Genomic DNA, 15,642 nt, shown 5'->3' on the forward strand with positions numbered 1-15,642 from the left:
TTTTATATTTTTAACTATTACATAGACTGTTGATCTATTTTGATTTGATAATGAAGCATGGAGTGAGATGGAGGTCCACCATATTCTTTTGCCTGTGGTTGTCCATGCGTCCCAGTTCCATTTGTTGATGATATTATTCTTTCTTCACTGAATGGTGAAGACTTCCTTGACCACTTTTATTAAAAATCAATTGGCGGCCGAGGAACGGATGTGCTGTGGTGTCTTGTGCTGGGGTTGGCTTCTAGCTGGATGGAGGCGACTTTGGAACAGCCCTTGGAGGATCAGTCCATTGTTTGAGTCCTGTGCACAGATTCACAAGGACTTAATATGGGCTGTCAGTGGGACTCTGTCAGATGAACATGCGGGGTTATATCTGTTCTTGCCCAACAAGCAGCTAAGCTAACCTCTGACCCCACTGATACTCCTGTGGTTTGCCTAGAATCAGATAATGGGAACATTATGACCCAAAAACATAATGGCATCACTGTGGCAGTGCACAAAATGGCCTCTTGATGTCTCTCACCAGTTTTCCAGCAGCCTGTCACAGGGACTCAATCCTACTGTGTTAATCATCTTACAAAACTAGTTAAGTTGCACTGATTAAGCCATTCATTGAATATGCATTGGGTACTTTTCTATTTATTTTAGGTTGAGTTGCTTTTTAACCAATGTATCAGGATATTAATAAGGATCATGTTTTGAAGTAGCATGTCCAGATCACTTTGTATATAAAATTTTGTTAGGTTAAATAAATCTGTTTGGAGGAAAAAAAATCAATTGGCTATAAACTGGTTATTTATGAACTCTCAATTCCATTCCATCAGTCCATGTGTCTCTCTTTATGCCAGTACCACCATGTTTTGATTACTATAATTTGTAAGTTTTGAAATTGAGAAATGGAAGTCCTTTAACTTTTTTCATTGTCAATATGGTTTTTGCCTCTTGGGATTAATTTTTATTTTATTTTTTGTAGTTGTAGTTTGTAGATTGACAAAATGACTTTATTTTATTTGTTTATTTTTATGTGGTCCTGAGGATCAAACCCAGTGCCTCACACATGCTAGGCAAGTGCTCTGCCACTGAGCTACAGCCTTAGCACTTTTTGGGGATTCTTGCAATTCCATTGCATTGTCTTTTCCACATGAGAAAACAAAAAGCCACTGGAATTTTCATAGTGTATTGCCATTTACCAATATCGTCTTTCAGTCTGTGAACATAGATGTGTCTGTCCTTTTAATTAGGTCTTCTTTACTTTATTTCAGCAATGCTCTGTAGTTTTCAGGCACATTTTTTCATTTCTTTGGTGAAATTTAGCTTTAAGTATTTTGTTCTTTTGTATGTTCTCATCAATAGAATTGTTTTCCTAATTTCCTTTTTCTATCATACACATTGCTGGTATATAGAAACACAACTAATCTTGCATCTTTCAAATTGCTGAATTCATTTACTAAACTATGCTGTTTTTGGTTTGGATCTTTGATGTTTTCTTTATATATAGTCTTTTTAAAAACTTTTAAAATTTGTTCTAATTAGTTATACATGACAGCTGAATGCTTTTCAATTCATTGTACACAAATAGAGCATAGTTTTTCATTTCTCTGATTGTACATGATGTAGAGTTGCACCATTTGTGCAATTGAATGTGTACCTAGGGTAATAGGTCTCATTCTACCATCTTTCCTGCGCCATACCCCCTCCCCTCCCAATCCTCTCCTTTGCCCAGTCCTAAGTTTCTCCATTCTTCCCATTCCCCCACATTATGGATCAGCATCCAATTATCAGAGAAAACATTTGGTCTTTGGTTTTTTTGAGATTGGCTTATTTCGCTTAGCATGATATTCTCCATCTTCATCCATTTACCTGCAAATAACTTTATTCCATTTAAATGCTGAGTAATAATTCATTATGTATATATACTACATTATCTTTATCCATTCTTCTATTGGTGGGCATCTAGGTTGGTTCCACAGTATAGCTGTTATGAATTCACCTGCTTTGATGAGGCTATGTCACTATAGTATGCTGATTTTAAATCCTTTGGGTATAGACCAAGGAGTGGTATAGCTGGGTCAAATGGTGGTTCCATTCCAAGTTTTCTAATGAATCTCCATACTGCTTTCTGGATGGTTACACCAAGTTGCAGTTCCACCAGAAATGTATGAGTGTACCTTTCCCCCCACATCCTTATCAACACTTATCATTGCTTATATTTTTTCTTTTTTTAAAATTTATTTTATTTTTTTAGATACACGACAGTGGAATGTATTACAATTCTTATTACACTACAGATCACAATTTTTCATATTTTTGTATAAAGTATGTTCATGCCAATTCATGTCTTTATACATGCAGTTGGTTTTTTTTCATTACAATTCTTATTACACATATATACCACAATTTTTCATATCTCTGTTTGTATATAAAGTAGGTTGACACCCAATTTATGTCTTCATACATGTACTTTGGATAGTGATGTTCATCACATTCAACCATCCTTGCTCAGCACCTACCTCTTCCTTTACCCTTCTTCCCCTCTTCCCTATCTAGAATTCATCTATTCATCCCATGTTCCCCATCCCTAGTCCACTATGAGTCAGCTTCCTTATATCAGAGAAAACATTGGGCATTTTTTTTTTTGGAATTGGCTAACTTCACTTAGCATTATCTTCTCCAACACCATCTATTTACCTGAAAATGCCATGATTTTATTCTCTTTTACGGCTGAGTAAAATTCCATTGTGTATATATGCCACTTTTTTTTTTTATCCATTTATCCACTGAAGGGCATCTAGGTTGGTTCCACAGTTTAGATATTATGAATTGTGCTGCTATAAACATTGATGTCACTGTGTTCCTGTAGTATGCTCTTTTTAAGTCCTTTGGGTAGAGTCGGAGGAGAGGGATAGCTGGCTCAAATGGTGGTTCCATTTCCAGATTTCCAAGGAATCTCCATATTGCTTTCGATATTGGCTGCACCAATTTGCATTCCCACCAGCAATGTATGAATGTACCTTTTTCCCCACATCCTTGCCAATACTTATTGTTGTTTGTATTCTTGATAACTACCATCTGTCTGGAGTGAGATGAAATCATAATTTTGATTTGCATTTCTCTAATTATTAGAGATGGTGAACATTTTTTTCATATACTTGTTGGTCACTTGTACATGTTCTGTGAAGTGTCTTTCAATTTCTTAGCCCATTTATTGATTGAGTTATTATGTGTGTGTGTGTGTGTGTGTGTGTGTGTTAAGCTTTTTGAGTTCTTTATATATCCTGGAGATTAGTGCTCTATCTGATTTGCATGTGGTTAAGATATTCTTCCACTCGGTAGGCTCTCTTTTCACCTCATTATTTCTTTTGCTGAGAAGAAGCTTTTTAATTTGAATCCATCCTGTTTATTGATTCTTTATTTTATTTTTTGTACTTTAGGAGTCTCGTTAAGGAAGTCATTGCCTAATCTAACAAGATGAAGATTGGGGCCTGCTTTTTCTTCTGTTAGACGCAGGGTCTCTGGTCTAATTCCTAGGTCCTTGATCCACATACAGTTGAGTCTTATGCATGGTGAGAGATAAGAATTTTTATTTTGGTGCATATGGATCTCCAGTTTTCCCAGCACTATTTGTTAAAGAGGCTATCTTTTTTCCAATGTACGTTTTTTGGCACCTTTGTCTAGTATGGCTTAACTGAATTTATGTGGATTTGTCTCTGTGTATTCTATTCTGTACCATTGGTCTACATGTTTATTTTGTGCCAATAGTATCCATTTTTGTTACTATGGCTTTGTAGTATAGGTTAAGGTCTAGTATTGTGATGCCTCCTGCTTCACTCTTCTTGCTAAGAATTGCTTTGGCTATTTAGGGTCTCTTATTTTTCCAGATGAATTTCATGATTGCCTTTCTATTTCTATAAGGCAAGTCATTGGTATTTTAATTGGAATTGCATTGAATCTGTATAGTTCTTTTGATAGTATGGCCATTTTGCCAATAGGAATTCTGCCTATCCAAGAACATGGGAGATCTTTCCATCTTCTAAGGTCTTCTTCAATTTATTTCTTTAGTGTTCTGTAGTTTTCATTGTAGATGTCTTTCACCTCTTTTGTTAAGTTGATTCCCAAGTATTTTTTTTTTGAGCTATTGTGAATGGAATAGTTTTCCTAATTTATCTTTCAGAGACTTCATCATTGATATATGGAAATGCATTTGATTTGTGGGTATTGATTTTGTATCTTTCTACTTTGCTGAATTCATCTACTAGTTCTAGAAGTTTTCTGATGGAATTTTTTGGGTCTTCTAGGTATAGAATCATATCATCAGTAAATAGTGCTAATTTGAGTTCTCCTTTTTCCTATCTGTTTCCCTTTAATTTCTTTCATTTGTCTAATTGCTCTGGATAGAGGTTCGAGGATTATGTAGAAGTGATCAAAGAGGATTATGTAATAGAAGTGGTGAAAGAGGGCATCCCTGTCTTGTTCCAGTTTTTGTAGGGAATGCTTCCTTTTTTTTTCATTTAGAATGTTGTTGGGTTTGGGTTTAGCATAGATAGCTTTTACAATGTTGAGGTAAGTTCCTGCTGTGCCTGGTTTTTCTGCTGTGCCTGGTTTTTCTAGTGTTTTATATATACATCTTGTGTTAAAGCTAAAGGGAAGCTTTCAGTCTTCCAACACTGTGTGTGATGATAGCTTTGAGTTTTTGATAAACATCCTTCATTATGTTAAGGAATTTCTCTTTTTCCTGGTTTGTTGAATTTTGTAAATCATGAAGGAGTTTTGAATTTTTTCTAGTGTGTTTTTCTACATCTGTTGTGATGATTGTATGGCCTTTCTTCTCCATTGTCTCAATATAGTGTATCACCTTGATTATTTCCTTATGTTGAACCACACCCTGCTTTCCTGGAACAAATCTCACTTAGTCGTGGATGTGTAATCCTTTTATTGTGCAGTAAGTTTTGATTTACTATAATTTTGTTAGGATTTGTGCATGTACATTCATAAAGAATATTGGTGTGTGATTTTCTTTTCTTTGGACATAATTACTTGACTTTTGTATCTGTGTTTTGGTCTCTTTGAATGTCAGGAAATGTTACCTCCTCTTCAATTTTTTTTCAATATTTATTTTTAATTTGCATTTGGACACAATAATTTTATTTATTTATTTTTATGTGGTGCTGAGGATCGAACCCAGGTCCTTGCACGTGCAAGGCAAGCACTCTTCTGCTGACCCACAACTCCAGCCCCTATTAGATTTTTTTAAAAGAAGAATTTGGTGACATTCTTAGGTAAATGTTTGGTAGAAATTGCCAGTAAAGCTCTCTGGTCCTGAGGTTTTCTTTATTGGAAAATTTTAAATTATTGACTCAAACTCTTTTGTGGTTATAGGTCTAGTCAGTTTTCTTATTTTTCTTGAATCAGTTATGATGATTTCTGGATTTCTAGGAGTTTGTCCATTACATGTAAATTATCCAGTTTTACTGGGTTCAATTTTTCTTTTATAATCTATTTCATGTTAGAAGTCTGTACTTTCAATTCTGCCTTTCGTAATATGAATATTTTGTTCTGAGTTGATCTAGCTAAAAGTTTGTTAATTTTGTTGTCTTTTGAAAGAAACCACTTGTGATTTTGTTTCTTTCCATTTTGCTGATTTTTTCCTAATCTTTATAATTTTCTTTCTTTGGCTGGGTTGAGTTATTTATTTGATTTTTTAATTAGTTCTTTTTTTTGATAGTGACAAAGTGACAATTATATAACAATTATAATTATGTTGGTACCCAACATTAGAGCCTCTGTAAAATACATGTAAAAAGTAGAGAAAGATTGCAATACAGTACTAGTAGAGTACTTCAATACCACAAGTTGACCATGGACAGATTATCTAGGTAGAAAACTAATAAGGAAACATTAGACTTGAACTACAATTTTGAAGAAATTGGTCCAGGCATGAAGTATACATTTATAATGCCAGCTACATGGGAGATAATGGGAGGAGGATGGTGAGCTTGACAAGTCTAGGTAGCTTAGATTCTGTCTCAGAAAAATAAAAAAAATCACCTGCCTCATATACCACATGGACCTAACAAACTTATGGAACATTTCAAAATGCAGCAGATGAGTACACATTATTCTCAAGTGTACATAGAACATTCTCCCAGATAGTATGAGATCATACCAAGTATCTATTCTATACACAATAGTATGAAACTAAAAATTAATAATGGAAGAAATTTTGAAAAATCCACAAGTAGTTGAATATTAAACAACATGATCCCAACCAATGGATCAATGAGAAATTTAAAATAAATAGTGTCATTAGACAAAAATCAAACTGCAGCATAACAAAAATTATTGCATACATGAAAAACAGTACTAATAAAAAAGTTCATAGCAATAAATGCAAACATCAAAAGGAAGAAGTCTTCCAGTTGTAAAGTTATGATGTTGAGTTGAGATCTTTCATTTTATGTACATGTTTCCAGTTATATATTTCCCTCTGAGCACTGATTTGTCTGTATCCCATCCATTTTGTTATGTTTTATTTCCTTTCATCTCAAAGAGTTTTCTAATTTCTCTTGTGATTTCTTCTTTGACCCATTGATTATTTAAGTGGCTATTTCAGTTTCCAAGTTTGTGAACTTTTATTTTCCTTCTGTTATTGATTTCTAGCTTTCTTCTATTGTGACTAGAGAAAAGAATTTGAATTATTTCAATATTTTTTGAACATTCTGAAAATTGGTTTATGGCATAATGTATTGTTTATTCTGAAGAACGTTATATATGCACTTGAGAGAGATGTGCATTATTTTGCTATCAGAGAGTCTGGATGATTTATGTGTTGTTCAAGAATTCTGTATCCTGTTGAACTTCTGTCTAGATGTTCTATCCACTATTACAGCAAGGTATTGAAGCTCCCAAAGGTTTTTATGGAACTGTTAATTTCTCCCTTCAGCTCTGCCAATGTTTGCTTCATCTTTCTGGAGAGCTGATGTTGGGTGCCTATATTTCTGTGAAGGTTACACTATATTGTCTTCTTGAGGTATTGATTTTTATTCAATATGCAATGTTCTTTGTGTCTTTTAATATGATTTATTTTACAGTCTATTTTGTCTGATGTTAACATAGCCACCCCAGCTCTCTTTAGATTACTTTTGAATGGAATATCTTCCTCTGTTCTTTCATTTTCACCCTTGTTATATAGTAGCATCTAAGGTAAGTCTCAAAAGCAGCATATAGTTAGATCACAGTTTTAATCCATTTTTTCAATTCCTGACATAATTGGTATAAGTGTAGTCCATTTGCACTGAAGTGATTATTGATAACAAGAAACATTTTTCTGCCATTTTGCTGTGTGTTTTTTATGTCGCATATTTTTTGCTCCTCAATTCATCCAATATTGCTGTCTTTTATGGTGGATTTTTTCTAAAGTTCAATTTTGAATGATTTGTTTACTTTTCTGAGTATATTTTTAAGTTATTTTCTTATTGATAACTATATAATATACAGTGAATATCCTACAAGTATACTGATGTTGCTTGAATTAATACCAATGTACCTTCAACAACACAACTTAACTCTGCTCCTATCCAGATCCATACCGCTCTTTGTTATCATCACAAATTATGTCCTAGTATACTGTGTGCCAATTAACATTATTTTATGCATTTTTCTTTTAAATCATTTAGGAGAAAAAGAGGATCTAGAGACTAAAAAATACAACAATACTAGCTTTCATATTTATCCATGTAGTTAACTTTACCAGAGAGATTTTCAATTGACATTTGAATCCACCCACTTGTGCCTCTGGGTGGTTTCTACTACTAGAGGAAGGTGCTGTGAAATCCTGTCACTGAGCAACTGTAGGAGGGCGCAGAGACTTTCTCTCTAGGGAGGTTTCTGAGCGGAAAGCAGCTCATCTCCACCCAAGGCTGAGTGTTAGAGACACTTAAGGTCCCTTTCTGGCATGGTGGTGGGGGGACCTGGGCTTGGTGTGAACACCTTTGGACACACCTTTCCTGGACATTCCTTTCTTTTTCCTCTTCTTGAGGATGATAAAGGCCTACAACAATGGTTTTTAAAGTTATTTTAAACCACAAAACCTTTTCCTCAAAGGAGATGTAACTCCTAAATTGAATATGTAGGCACATGACCAAGTCACTTTTTTAAATACTATTTTTTTGTTTGACTTTCTTTCTGTATATTCTTCTTCTTCTTTTTCCCTAATGCAGAAGCCTATTCCCAGCATGTCTTAGATGCAGGAATTTCTTTCAGCCCCAAATGTGAAGCTGTGTGACATCCATTGCTTTTTCCTTATAGATCATCATAATTGTGTGGCAGCATGATTTGTAAACAAAGGGATGGAAAAGGGCATACCTTTGAGAGTTACATAATTGACAGGGTAGATTTGACTTCATATCACAAAGGAGTATAAAGTGGCATGTGTTTGGGACAAGGGGGCATTTATCTAGACTTAGAACTTGTGCTAAACTTCCAGTGCCCCATATAAATGAACAGACCCTTATCCAGGGCTTCGGGGTTAGCCCCACATAGGCATACCTTTATTTAACAAAAAGTTACACACTATCTGTGATCTCCAAGACAGGAACTTCCCACCAAAGAGACTCCCAGGTGGCACTGGGGACATAGATGGGAGCAGTAACCATGATGGCCTGAATATTAGAGCCATGTTTCCATTTTCCCAGGCCCCAGGAGCCTCCCTGATTCATGTTGTTCTGTATGGCAGGGGTAAAGTAATGACAGGGATTATGTTTCTGAGCAGTCCAACTGCATGTGTGTGTCTTCTTCAATGTCAATCTGTACACTGGCATTTATATCTGCTACTTTGAAAACAAATAAAGTAAGGTTGCCCTGGTAATCTTCTTCCCTATTTGTTGCCCTCTTTCCTAAGAAGGAAGCTCTGGTGAATAGTTCAGCAGCTTCACATCCACAAACTAAATGATGAAAGTCACTTCCAAATTTCACAGTCTTTGTCCTAGAGCATCATGTAATATTGTATTCATATTGCCTGTAACTAGAAATAAAACAAAGATATGAATTCTGAATTCTAGTGTATTTCTCCCATAGGTCTATACCTTATGGACTGATAGTGAGGATGTGAGAAAATGATATGACTCCATTTTTGAAAATAGCCTGTCTCAAAGCCTGTCTAAGGAAGGGGGCCTGACCCTTGTCCTTGGAAAAACCAACAGAGTACTCCTAAGTACATACCCACCCTGCTGAGTTGTTTTTCTATAAATATCATGAGAGATCTGTAGGTCCATGTGTCCCTGACTCAGTTAGGCTAGGTGAGGATCCATAGCAACCCCCTAGCAACCTCCAATCAGCATGAGACAGGGAAAATACCTGGGATGCCAGATGACCCCCCAGTCGTTTATGGTGACTGATAACATGTTGGGAAACCATGTAGTTTAGCACGTACACCCCTCGTGGATTAAACCAATCAGTTCAAAGGAATCCCCCTCTTGTACTTAACCAATCACCCCTACCCAACTTGTTCCCGCCAGTGAATGTGCTAATCAATGTTAAGAGTTGTTGTTTGATTTTCCCGCAGTATGGAATGATTTGCTGTGTGATGTTGTGATGCATAGAGTACCCACCAAAACCTACAAAATCTCACTGAACAAAGGACCGGGACTCACTCCCTAGGACTGCTGCATCGGAAACGGTTGTGAGTCCAGGCTCAAGCTTGCAATAAAGACTCTTGTATGATTATATCGGATTCAGCTCCTGAAGGTCTATTTGGGTCCCAGGAATCTGGCATTAAAGATGGAGCAGGACAATTTGTAAAGTCTCCAACACTGTCCATTCCACTTAGGTCTGTTTCTGTGTTAACTGCATGTCCCCAAGTTCTGGCCATAATGAAGTGCTCAATGAGTGTGATTGCTGGAAAAAGCTGTGTTTCACAGTCCTTCTGCAGAAAAGCATTCTTTTATGGAACTTATACAACTGATATAGCCTAGAAGGCTAGCAGGAAGTCTCAGGCTACAATCTGGCAGTGACCAAGAGGGAGAGGCTGAAAGAGGCTTAGGCTGCTGAGTGATCAGGTGGCCAGTGGACCCTGAGCACATGGGAGAACACCAATCTGAAAGTGAGGGGTTGCTTTAGCTGTGCCCAAGTGAAAGAAGGACCAAGTGTTCTGGAGAGAGATCCTGCCAGCCAGGTCCTCCATGGGCCCTGCCTGGTGCCAGCACTGCCCTGGTTCTTATGATGTCCCCTCTCTGCCAGGTCATGAGCTGGGCTGGCACCCCAATGGAAAGGCCTGATGGAACCCCACGGGATCTGAGAGTCCTAGGTGGAGGGATTTGAGTAAGGGAGCAGCCCAGATCAGTGTGTTCTGGAGAGGAGTTGATAGAATATGAGGAGGGATGGAGAAGAATGGGCAGCCATGAGGTTGGAGGTCAGGGTGGACCCTAAACTCAGAGGAGGGCAGGGAAGAAATGTAATTCCATGTGAGAATGAGGGGCTATTCAAGGACTGTCCATCTTAAAGATGAACCTGGAGGAGAGAAATATCCTGTTTAGGAGGGCCCTTCCTGTACCCAGGAGGTAGGACCATGTCCTTGAGCAGTGACCTCAGCTGTGCCTACTTGGCCTCCAGGACCCGTGGTGCTCTCCTCTTTGTTTTCCTTTGGATCCTCCACACATATCTTCCACCTCAACGAGCAACGGGGTAGAAAACTCACCGTGAGACCCAGGCAAGAGCCATTCAAAATTTCTCCTGGTGGTGCCCAGCTCCAACACTGGCAGAAAGGCAAGCTCCGGAGATAGTGGAGGGGTGGGAAGGAGCTGGGTCACAGCTTTGTGTGGGATTTAGGCAGGTGTTGAGGGGAGAAAGAGGAGGGAAAAGCAGAAAATAGCAGAACTGTGTCAAGGCTGCCTGGCACACAGACCCTGTGAATGAAGGCCAGTGAATAAAGAAGAAACCAGTCTTCCCACATGGCTAAGAGACATTTATTCAGTTGTGAGCATGTCCTCCAGGGTGATTCTAGACTCAGTTTCTGGAGAGAAGATTAGTCTTATAGGTGCTTTAGTCTGTCTCCTTCAGTTGGTGGCTTTTCATGGTTTCCTTTATCCACTGTAGGAATCTGGAGACTTTGGTGTAGACACGGGGAGGTTTCCCATTTTTATTTCCATAAGAGACAATTCCTTGGGCCACATGGTTACACACAAGAGGGCCTCCAGAGTCCCCCTGTGAAGACAGAAGAGGAAGGACTGAGCCTGTATCCTCCTGGTTGGATCCTCCTTGCCATCTCAGACTACCTCTCAGACAAGGATGAAATGTAGGCTCTATTTTCAGAGGACTATGCAGGACTCTGAGGGCCCTCAGCTGATATGTTCTGACTGTGGACATTGTTATTACTTCACCTCCCTCCCAGAGTCAGCCTCTGTCCTGCTCCCCAGGTTCTGGGTCATCTCCTTATGAAAGTGTGAGGGACCACTGTTGCATTGTTCGAGGTTGTGGAAGCAGGTGAGTGGCACAGACACCAGCATGGAGGATGAGCCCAGGGACCAGGGTGGGTGCCAGCACTGATAAGCCACTTAGTGAGAGCAACTGCACACATAGGTGCACAGGTCTAATGCCTGTGAGCTGAGGCAGTGTGGAGCATTGCAAGCTCAGCTTTCCAGGCAGGCATCATTCAACGCAGGCTCTAGGTACTCCCAGCTGCTCCCTTCTTCTCTTTCCAGGGAGAAGTCACAGCCAACTGGGTGAAGGAGGCTCATGTGCCTGGTCTCCAGGTCCCAGATCTCCTCCCAAACACCCCTCTCCTCAGAGCCAAGAGAGACAGACACTCAGTCTCACCTGAAAGGAAGCTTTGTTTTCCTTTGGATCCCCCACACATATCTGGATGCTACTCTTGTAGTACTCTTTTAATAATTCCTCGCGCTCACACACCTGGTGCTTCTGCACTTTCAGCTTTACCTCCTGCAGTGTGTTGGGGTATTTGCCATTTGGGGCCACTCTGCCCCAGCCAGCCACAAGGCACACCTTCCCAGGCTTCACCTTGTCCTTGCCCCTGGGCAGCTTGATAGGCTGCACAGCTGCATTTAACTTGGCTTTTTTCTCTAGCTATGGGGGAGAAGAAAGAGTTCAGTTCAGACAAGGGCCTCTGGGCCTGGAGACCATGATGGCCAGAGTGGAAGTGAGTAAAGGGGCAGGGTCATGGTGGGAGGGTAGCACCTGCACTAGGGAGGGCAGAGGCAGCTGGGAGAGGGACATACCTCCAATAACATGATGTCATTGTAGAAATAATGAGCATCATAGTCTGGGTGGGGGATGGTTCTTTTCACTGGGATGACCTGCTGGGTCTTCTCCAGATTATCAATGTTGTGTGCCCCCAGGGTGACGTTCATTGGCCTGCATAGAGAGTGAGTGGTCATGGGTGATGTGGAGTCATAAAGAATACATCTAGGAGCTGTGAAGAGCAGGCTACAGCAGGGCCAGGGTAGAGCTGTAGCTGAGGGGGATCAGAGAGGACAGGAGGCCTTGGGCTAGTGACAGTGCCCTCTGCTTCTTACCAGTTGAGGAGATTTCTGAAGCCATTGGTATCTGAACCATAGGTTTTCAGGACTCAATCATGCCCAGGAAAACACATGCAAATATTTTTAGTTTGCATTGTCATAGCAAAGCAAGCTCCCAGCTCTTGATATGGCAGGCTTGGCCACTCTGGTCTTTCTCACACAGTATGCCTCTGAGTCACCTGCCTTGCCCCCCCATAAGACTTGTCTCACCCTCTTTCCCACCCTTAAGGCTTCTTCTGCACATTTTCTCCCAGGTGTCTATGTGTCTACTGAGAAGGAGGTAGAGGTCTCTGTGTAATGTTTGCAGAAGGGTCTGGGTTGTTTCCTGCTCCTCACCTTCCTAAGCAGTGAGCGGCCGTCAGCACAAAGTCTTCTCTTATCAGGAAGCCACCACACTTCTTCTGTATACCATGAGCAACAAACTGAAGATAGGCCATGTAGGGCCGGGAGTGGGGCTTGGATTCATGTCCCCCGATGATCTCCCCTGAAGGAAAAGTCACCCTGCTTGTGTGTACCCAGTGAATCCAGCAGGTGGGCATCTGTTTCATGCCTCCAGAACTGTGGGGCATTTGGGAACCTTGAATGACCTGGATCTGAGCAGGGGCTGAGAAAAGGGTTCTCAACTTACTCTTCTTAAAAAGGGAAGGAAAGCAGGTATTGGTCTATGAATTCTTTTTCCTTACATAGGTGGAGTTGAGCATACATTTTCAGGGACAATGAAATCCCAGGGGAGCTTTCTGCTTCCAGAAATTTCTGAGGCCCTCCTGAGTGCTGTGATGCCTAGGACACTGGCTGCTTGCTAATGGCCAGGACTGCAGTTCACTCTAGATGTTGTTCTGTCCTATATCCTAGGCCTGACATGTAGTTCATGGGATGCACAAAGGAATGGCTCCAGTTTGTCTCTGGGTGAGGGTTGGTAGGGCAGTGCTGCTGGGGTTCTGGAAAGCAGAGAAGTTAGTGTCTGCCACAGTGGCTCCCACTAGAAAACAGGGGAGTCACCAGAGGTCTGGGAAGAGAAACAGAGTTGGCGAAAGGATAGAGTGGCTTGGGACAGAGCAAAGGAAGTATTCTGGGGACAGTTATTCCAGCATTTCTGAGGTCACCTGGGCTCTAGAGTTCTTTGCTAAGCAGTTGGCAAGGGGTGCACCTGTCTCACCCCAGACATAGGTGCCAGACTCACTCTGCTCCTTTCCATGAGAATTGAACATTTCCTCCCTTCCACCCTCTGGTGTGCACTTGTAGCCAAGCCCCACATTCCAGATGAGAGGATGGGGTCTAGGCAGGGGTCTGCATCCACTGGCTCTTCTTCCAAACAGACTTCTGCCCGCTCTGTTCCTGTTAGCTTAATCAGTGTCTCTCTTAGGGTTCTGCAGTGGGGCTGGAACTGGGATTCAGAAGACTCTGGGCAGAAGGATGGATCGGGGGTATGCAGAAGGGACAGGAGTTCTGTGCCAGCTGTGGGTCAGGGTTGGACCTCTGAGAGAGGGGATGGTCACTCACCTGCCTGTGCCTTGGGAGGCAGAAAGAAGGCCAACAGGAGCAGGCGCAAATGCATCTTCCTAGGAGGGCTTGTGGAGCTTCCTCCTTGTTCTCTTTTAGTCCCCAAGGGCAGAAGAAGGTGGAGTGGGCTCCTTGATCTTGTGTTTCTGTCTGTTTTTAAGGTGCTTCATCATAGAAGGCTTTCTACGAAAGCTCCCTACCCCCACTGCCTAGCCTGATGACGTCTTCTGAGTGGTTGTGTGAGAATTAGGCAGTGACCACATCAGTACTGGGTGCTGATGATTCAGAGTGCACCACCTGTTCCACCTCAGAACGGGAACCCAGAGCATAAGGTGGAGACTGTAGGATGTGGTATTGGTCAGTGAAGTGTTCTGGGTTCCCAGTGATACAACTATGCATAGTCTCCATGCCTTGCTACTGAGCTCAGTAGGGTAATTTCTGTAGCAGACATGCGTTTAGCAGATGTGCCTCCATCTCTTGTGCTAGGACCAAGCATGTTGGAGATGTGTCTCCTTCCCTTAGAGAGCTGACCTTCTGGTAGAAGATGAACAGGCATGGTTTGGGGAGGGCTAAGATAGAGCGATGTATAGACAGTAACAAGGCAAGTCTACCATCCTCTAATCCTACCTGGCAAACAGTTCATCATTATGCCTTCTTCACAGAGGTATTTTATACATCTCTCATTAAATTACCAAAACTCAGTGTGACAGAGTCCACCTCTCATCTCAATGTTTTAAGAAAAACTCTCAGACCAAATATTCACTGTACTAAATTAATGAGTTGCTGAGGCTCCTGGAGTTGAATCCTCTGAGTGACCTGAGCCAGGTCACTCCTACTTCTCAGTGTAGACTGGGGTAGGTCCCACCCACCCAAACCACTTGAACTAAGGATGGGAGACGGCTGATGTCCTAAAGGCTAGTCAGGTCACTAATACTATGTGAAATGAGAAAGCATGTCGGGCAGCCAAAGGACAATAATGTCCTTTTAGTCCTCTCTATCTTTGGCCAAAGAGCCATACTCTTGATAGGAAGGCTCACAATGGACACTGGTAATGCTGATGTTCATACTCCACTGGAAGTCAAGGATTGCTTCTAGCTGATCCCATGCTCAGGTGTTTTACAAGAACAACTAATTGTGGTCCACCTTTTGAAAGTATGTAGCTCACCTGGAGATGATCAGCATCACGGGGGCTTTTAAAGGGTTACAACACGGGAGCTCACTGCAACAGCAACAGGAGATGGCTTTGGAATTACTCAGTGGATGAGGATGTGCTGCAGTTCATTCATGCTGTCAAGATTTAATGCAGCCTCTTCACTTTTTTTTTTTTTGCCTTTCTCTCCACTGAGTGGCATCGTGTATGATCTGAGTTTGTGTGTGTGAGTTTTGATAAGTTTTAACTTTTATAATAGATGCATGCATACTGAATGGTAGCAAATGGTAAAATACACCCTTAAATATATATATATTTTATGCATTTATGACATACCCTTTTCTTTATTTTTCTCAATATTCTAGGCTATGAGGTTCCTTTTTTTCCCTAAATTTTTACAAATCCACCTCACCGCCCAAATCCACATACAAGCTGACCTATCCAGTTCAAACCCATGTTTTTCAA

At 40.8% G+C, this 15,642-nt stretch overlaps 1 protein-coding gene and 1 pseudogene across 1 annotated transcript; one reads left to right on the top strand and one right to left on the bottom strand.

Annotated features, from left to right (window-relative positions):
* The first annotated feature begins 249 nt into the window (after positions 1-249).
* On the top strand, positions 250-513 carry LOC143393760 (ragulator complex protein LAMTOR5 pseudogene; annotated as a pseudogene).
* Positions 514-11,034: 10,521 nt separating this feature from the next.
* On the bottom strand, positions 11,035-14,118 carry LOC143394618 (granzyme B-like). The gene is made up of 5 exons (XM_076849311.1): positions 14,028-14,118; positions 12,864-13,011; positions 12,228-12,363; positions 11,809-12,075; positions 11,035-11,196 (listed from the first exon to the last, which is right to left on the bottom strand). Exons 1-5 carry the CDS (start codon positions 14,080-14,082, stop codon positions 11,035-11,037), a joined length of 768 nt encoding a protein of 255 aa, XP_076705426.1. The 5' UTR covers positions 14,083-14,118.
* Between the last annotated feature and the right edge of the window lie 1,524 nt (positions 14,119-15,642).

This window comes from Callospermophilus lateralis, chromosome 3 (genome assembly GCF_048772815.1).
Source record: "Callospermophilus lateralis isolate mCalLat2 chromosome 3, mCalLat2.hap1, whole genome shotgun sequence".
Lineage (NCBI taxonomy): Eukaryota > Metazoa > Chordata > Mammalia > Rodentia > Sciuridae > Callospermophilus > Callospermophilus lateralis.

What these genes read in the sequence shown, in the direction of transcription:
- LOC143394618 (XM_076849311.1), bottom strand. Translation starts at nt 14,082, where the DNA reads ATGCATTTGCGCCTGCTCCTGTTGGCCTTCTTTCTGCCTCCCAAGGCA. An exon ending in GCCTCCCAAGGCACAGGCAG is followed by an intron (nt 13,012 to 14,027) that starts GTGAGTGACCAT and finishes CTTTTCCTTCAG; the next exon opens with GGGAGATCATCGGGGGACAT. An exon ending in ATGACATCATGTTATTGGAG is followed by an intron (nt 12,076 to 12,227) that starts GTATGTCCCTCT and finishes TCTCCCCCATAG; the next exon opens with CTAGAGAAAAAAGCCAAGTT.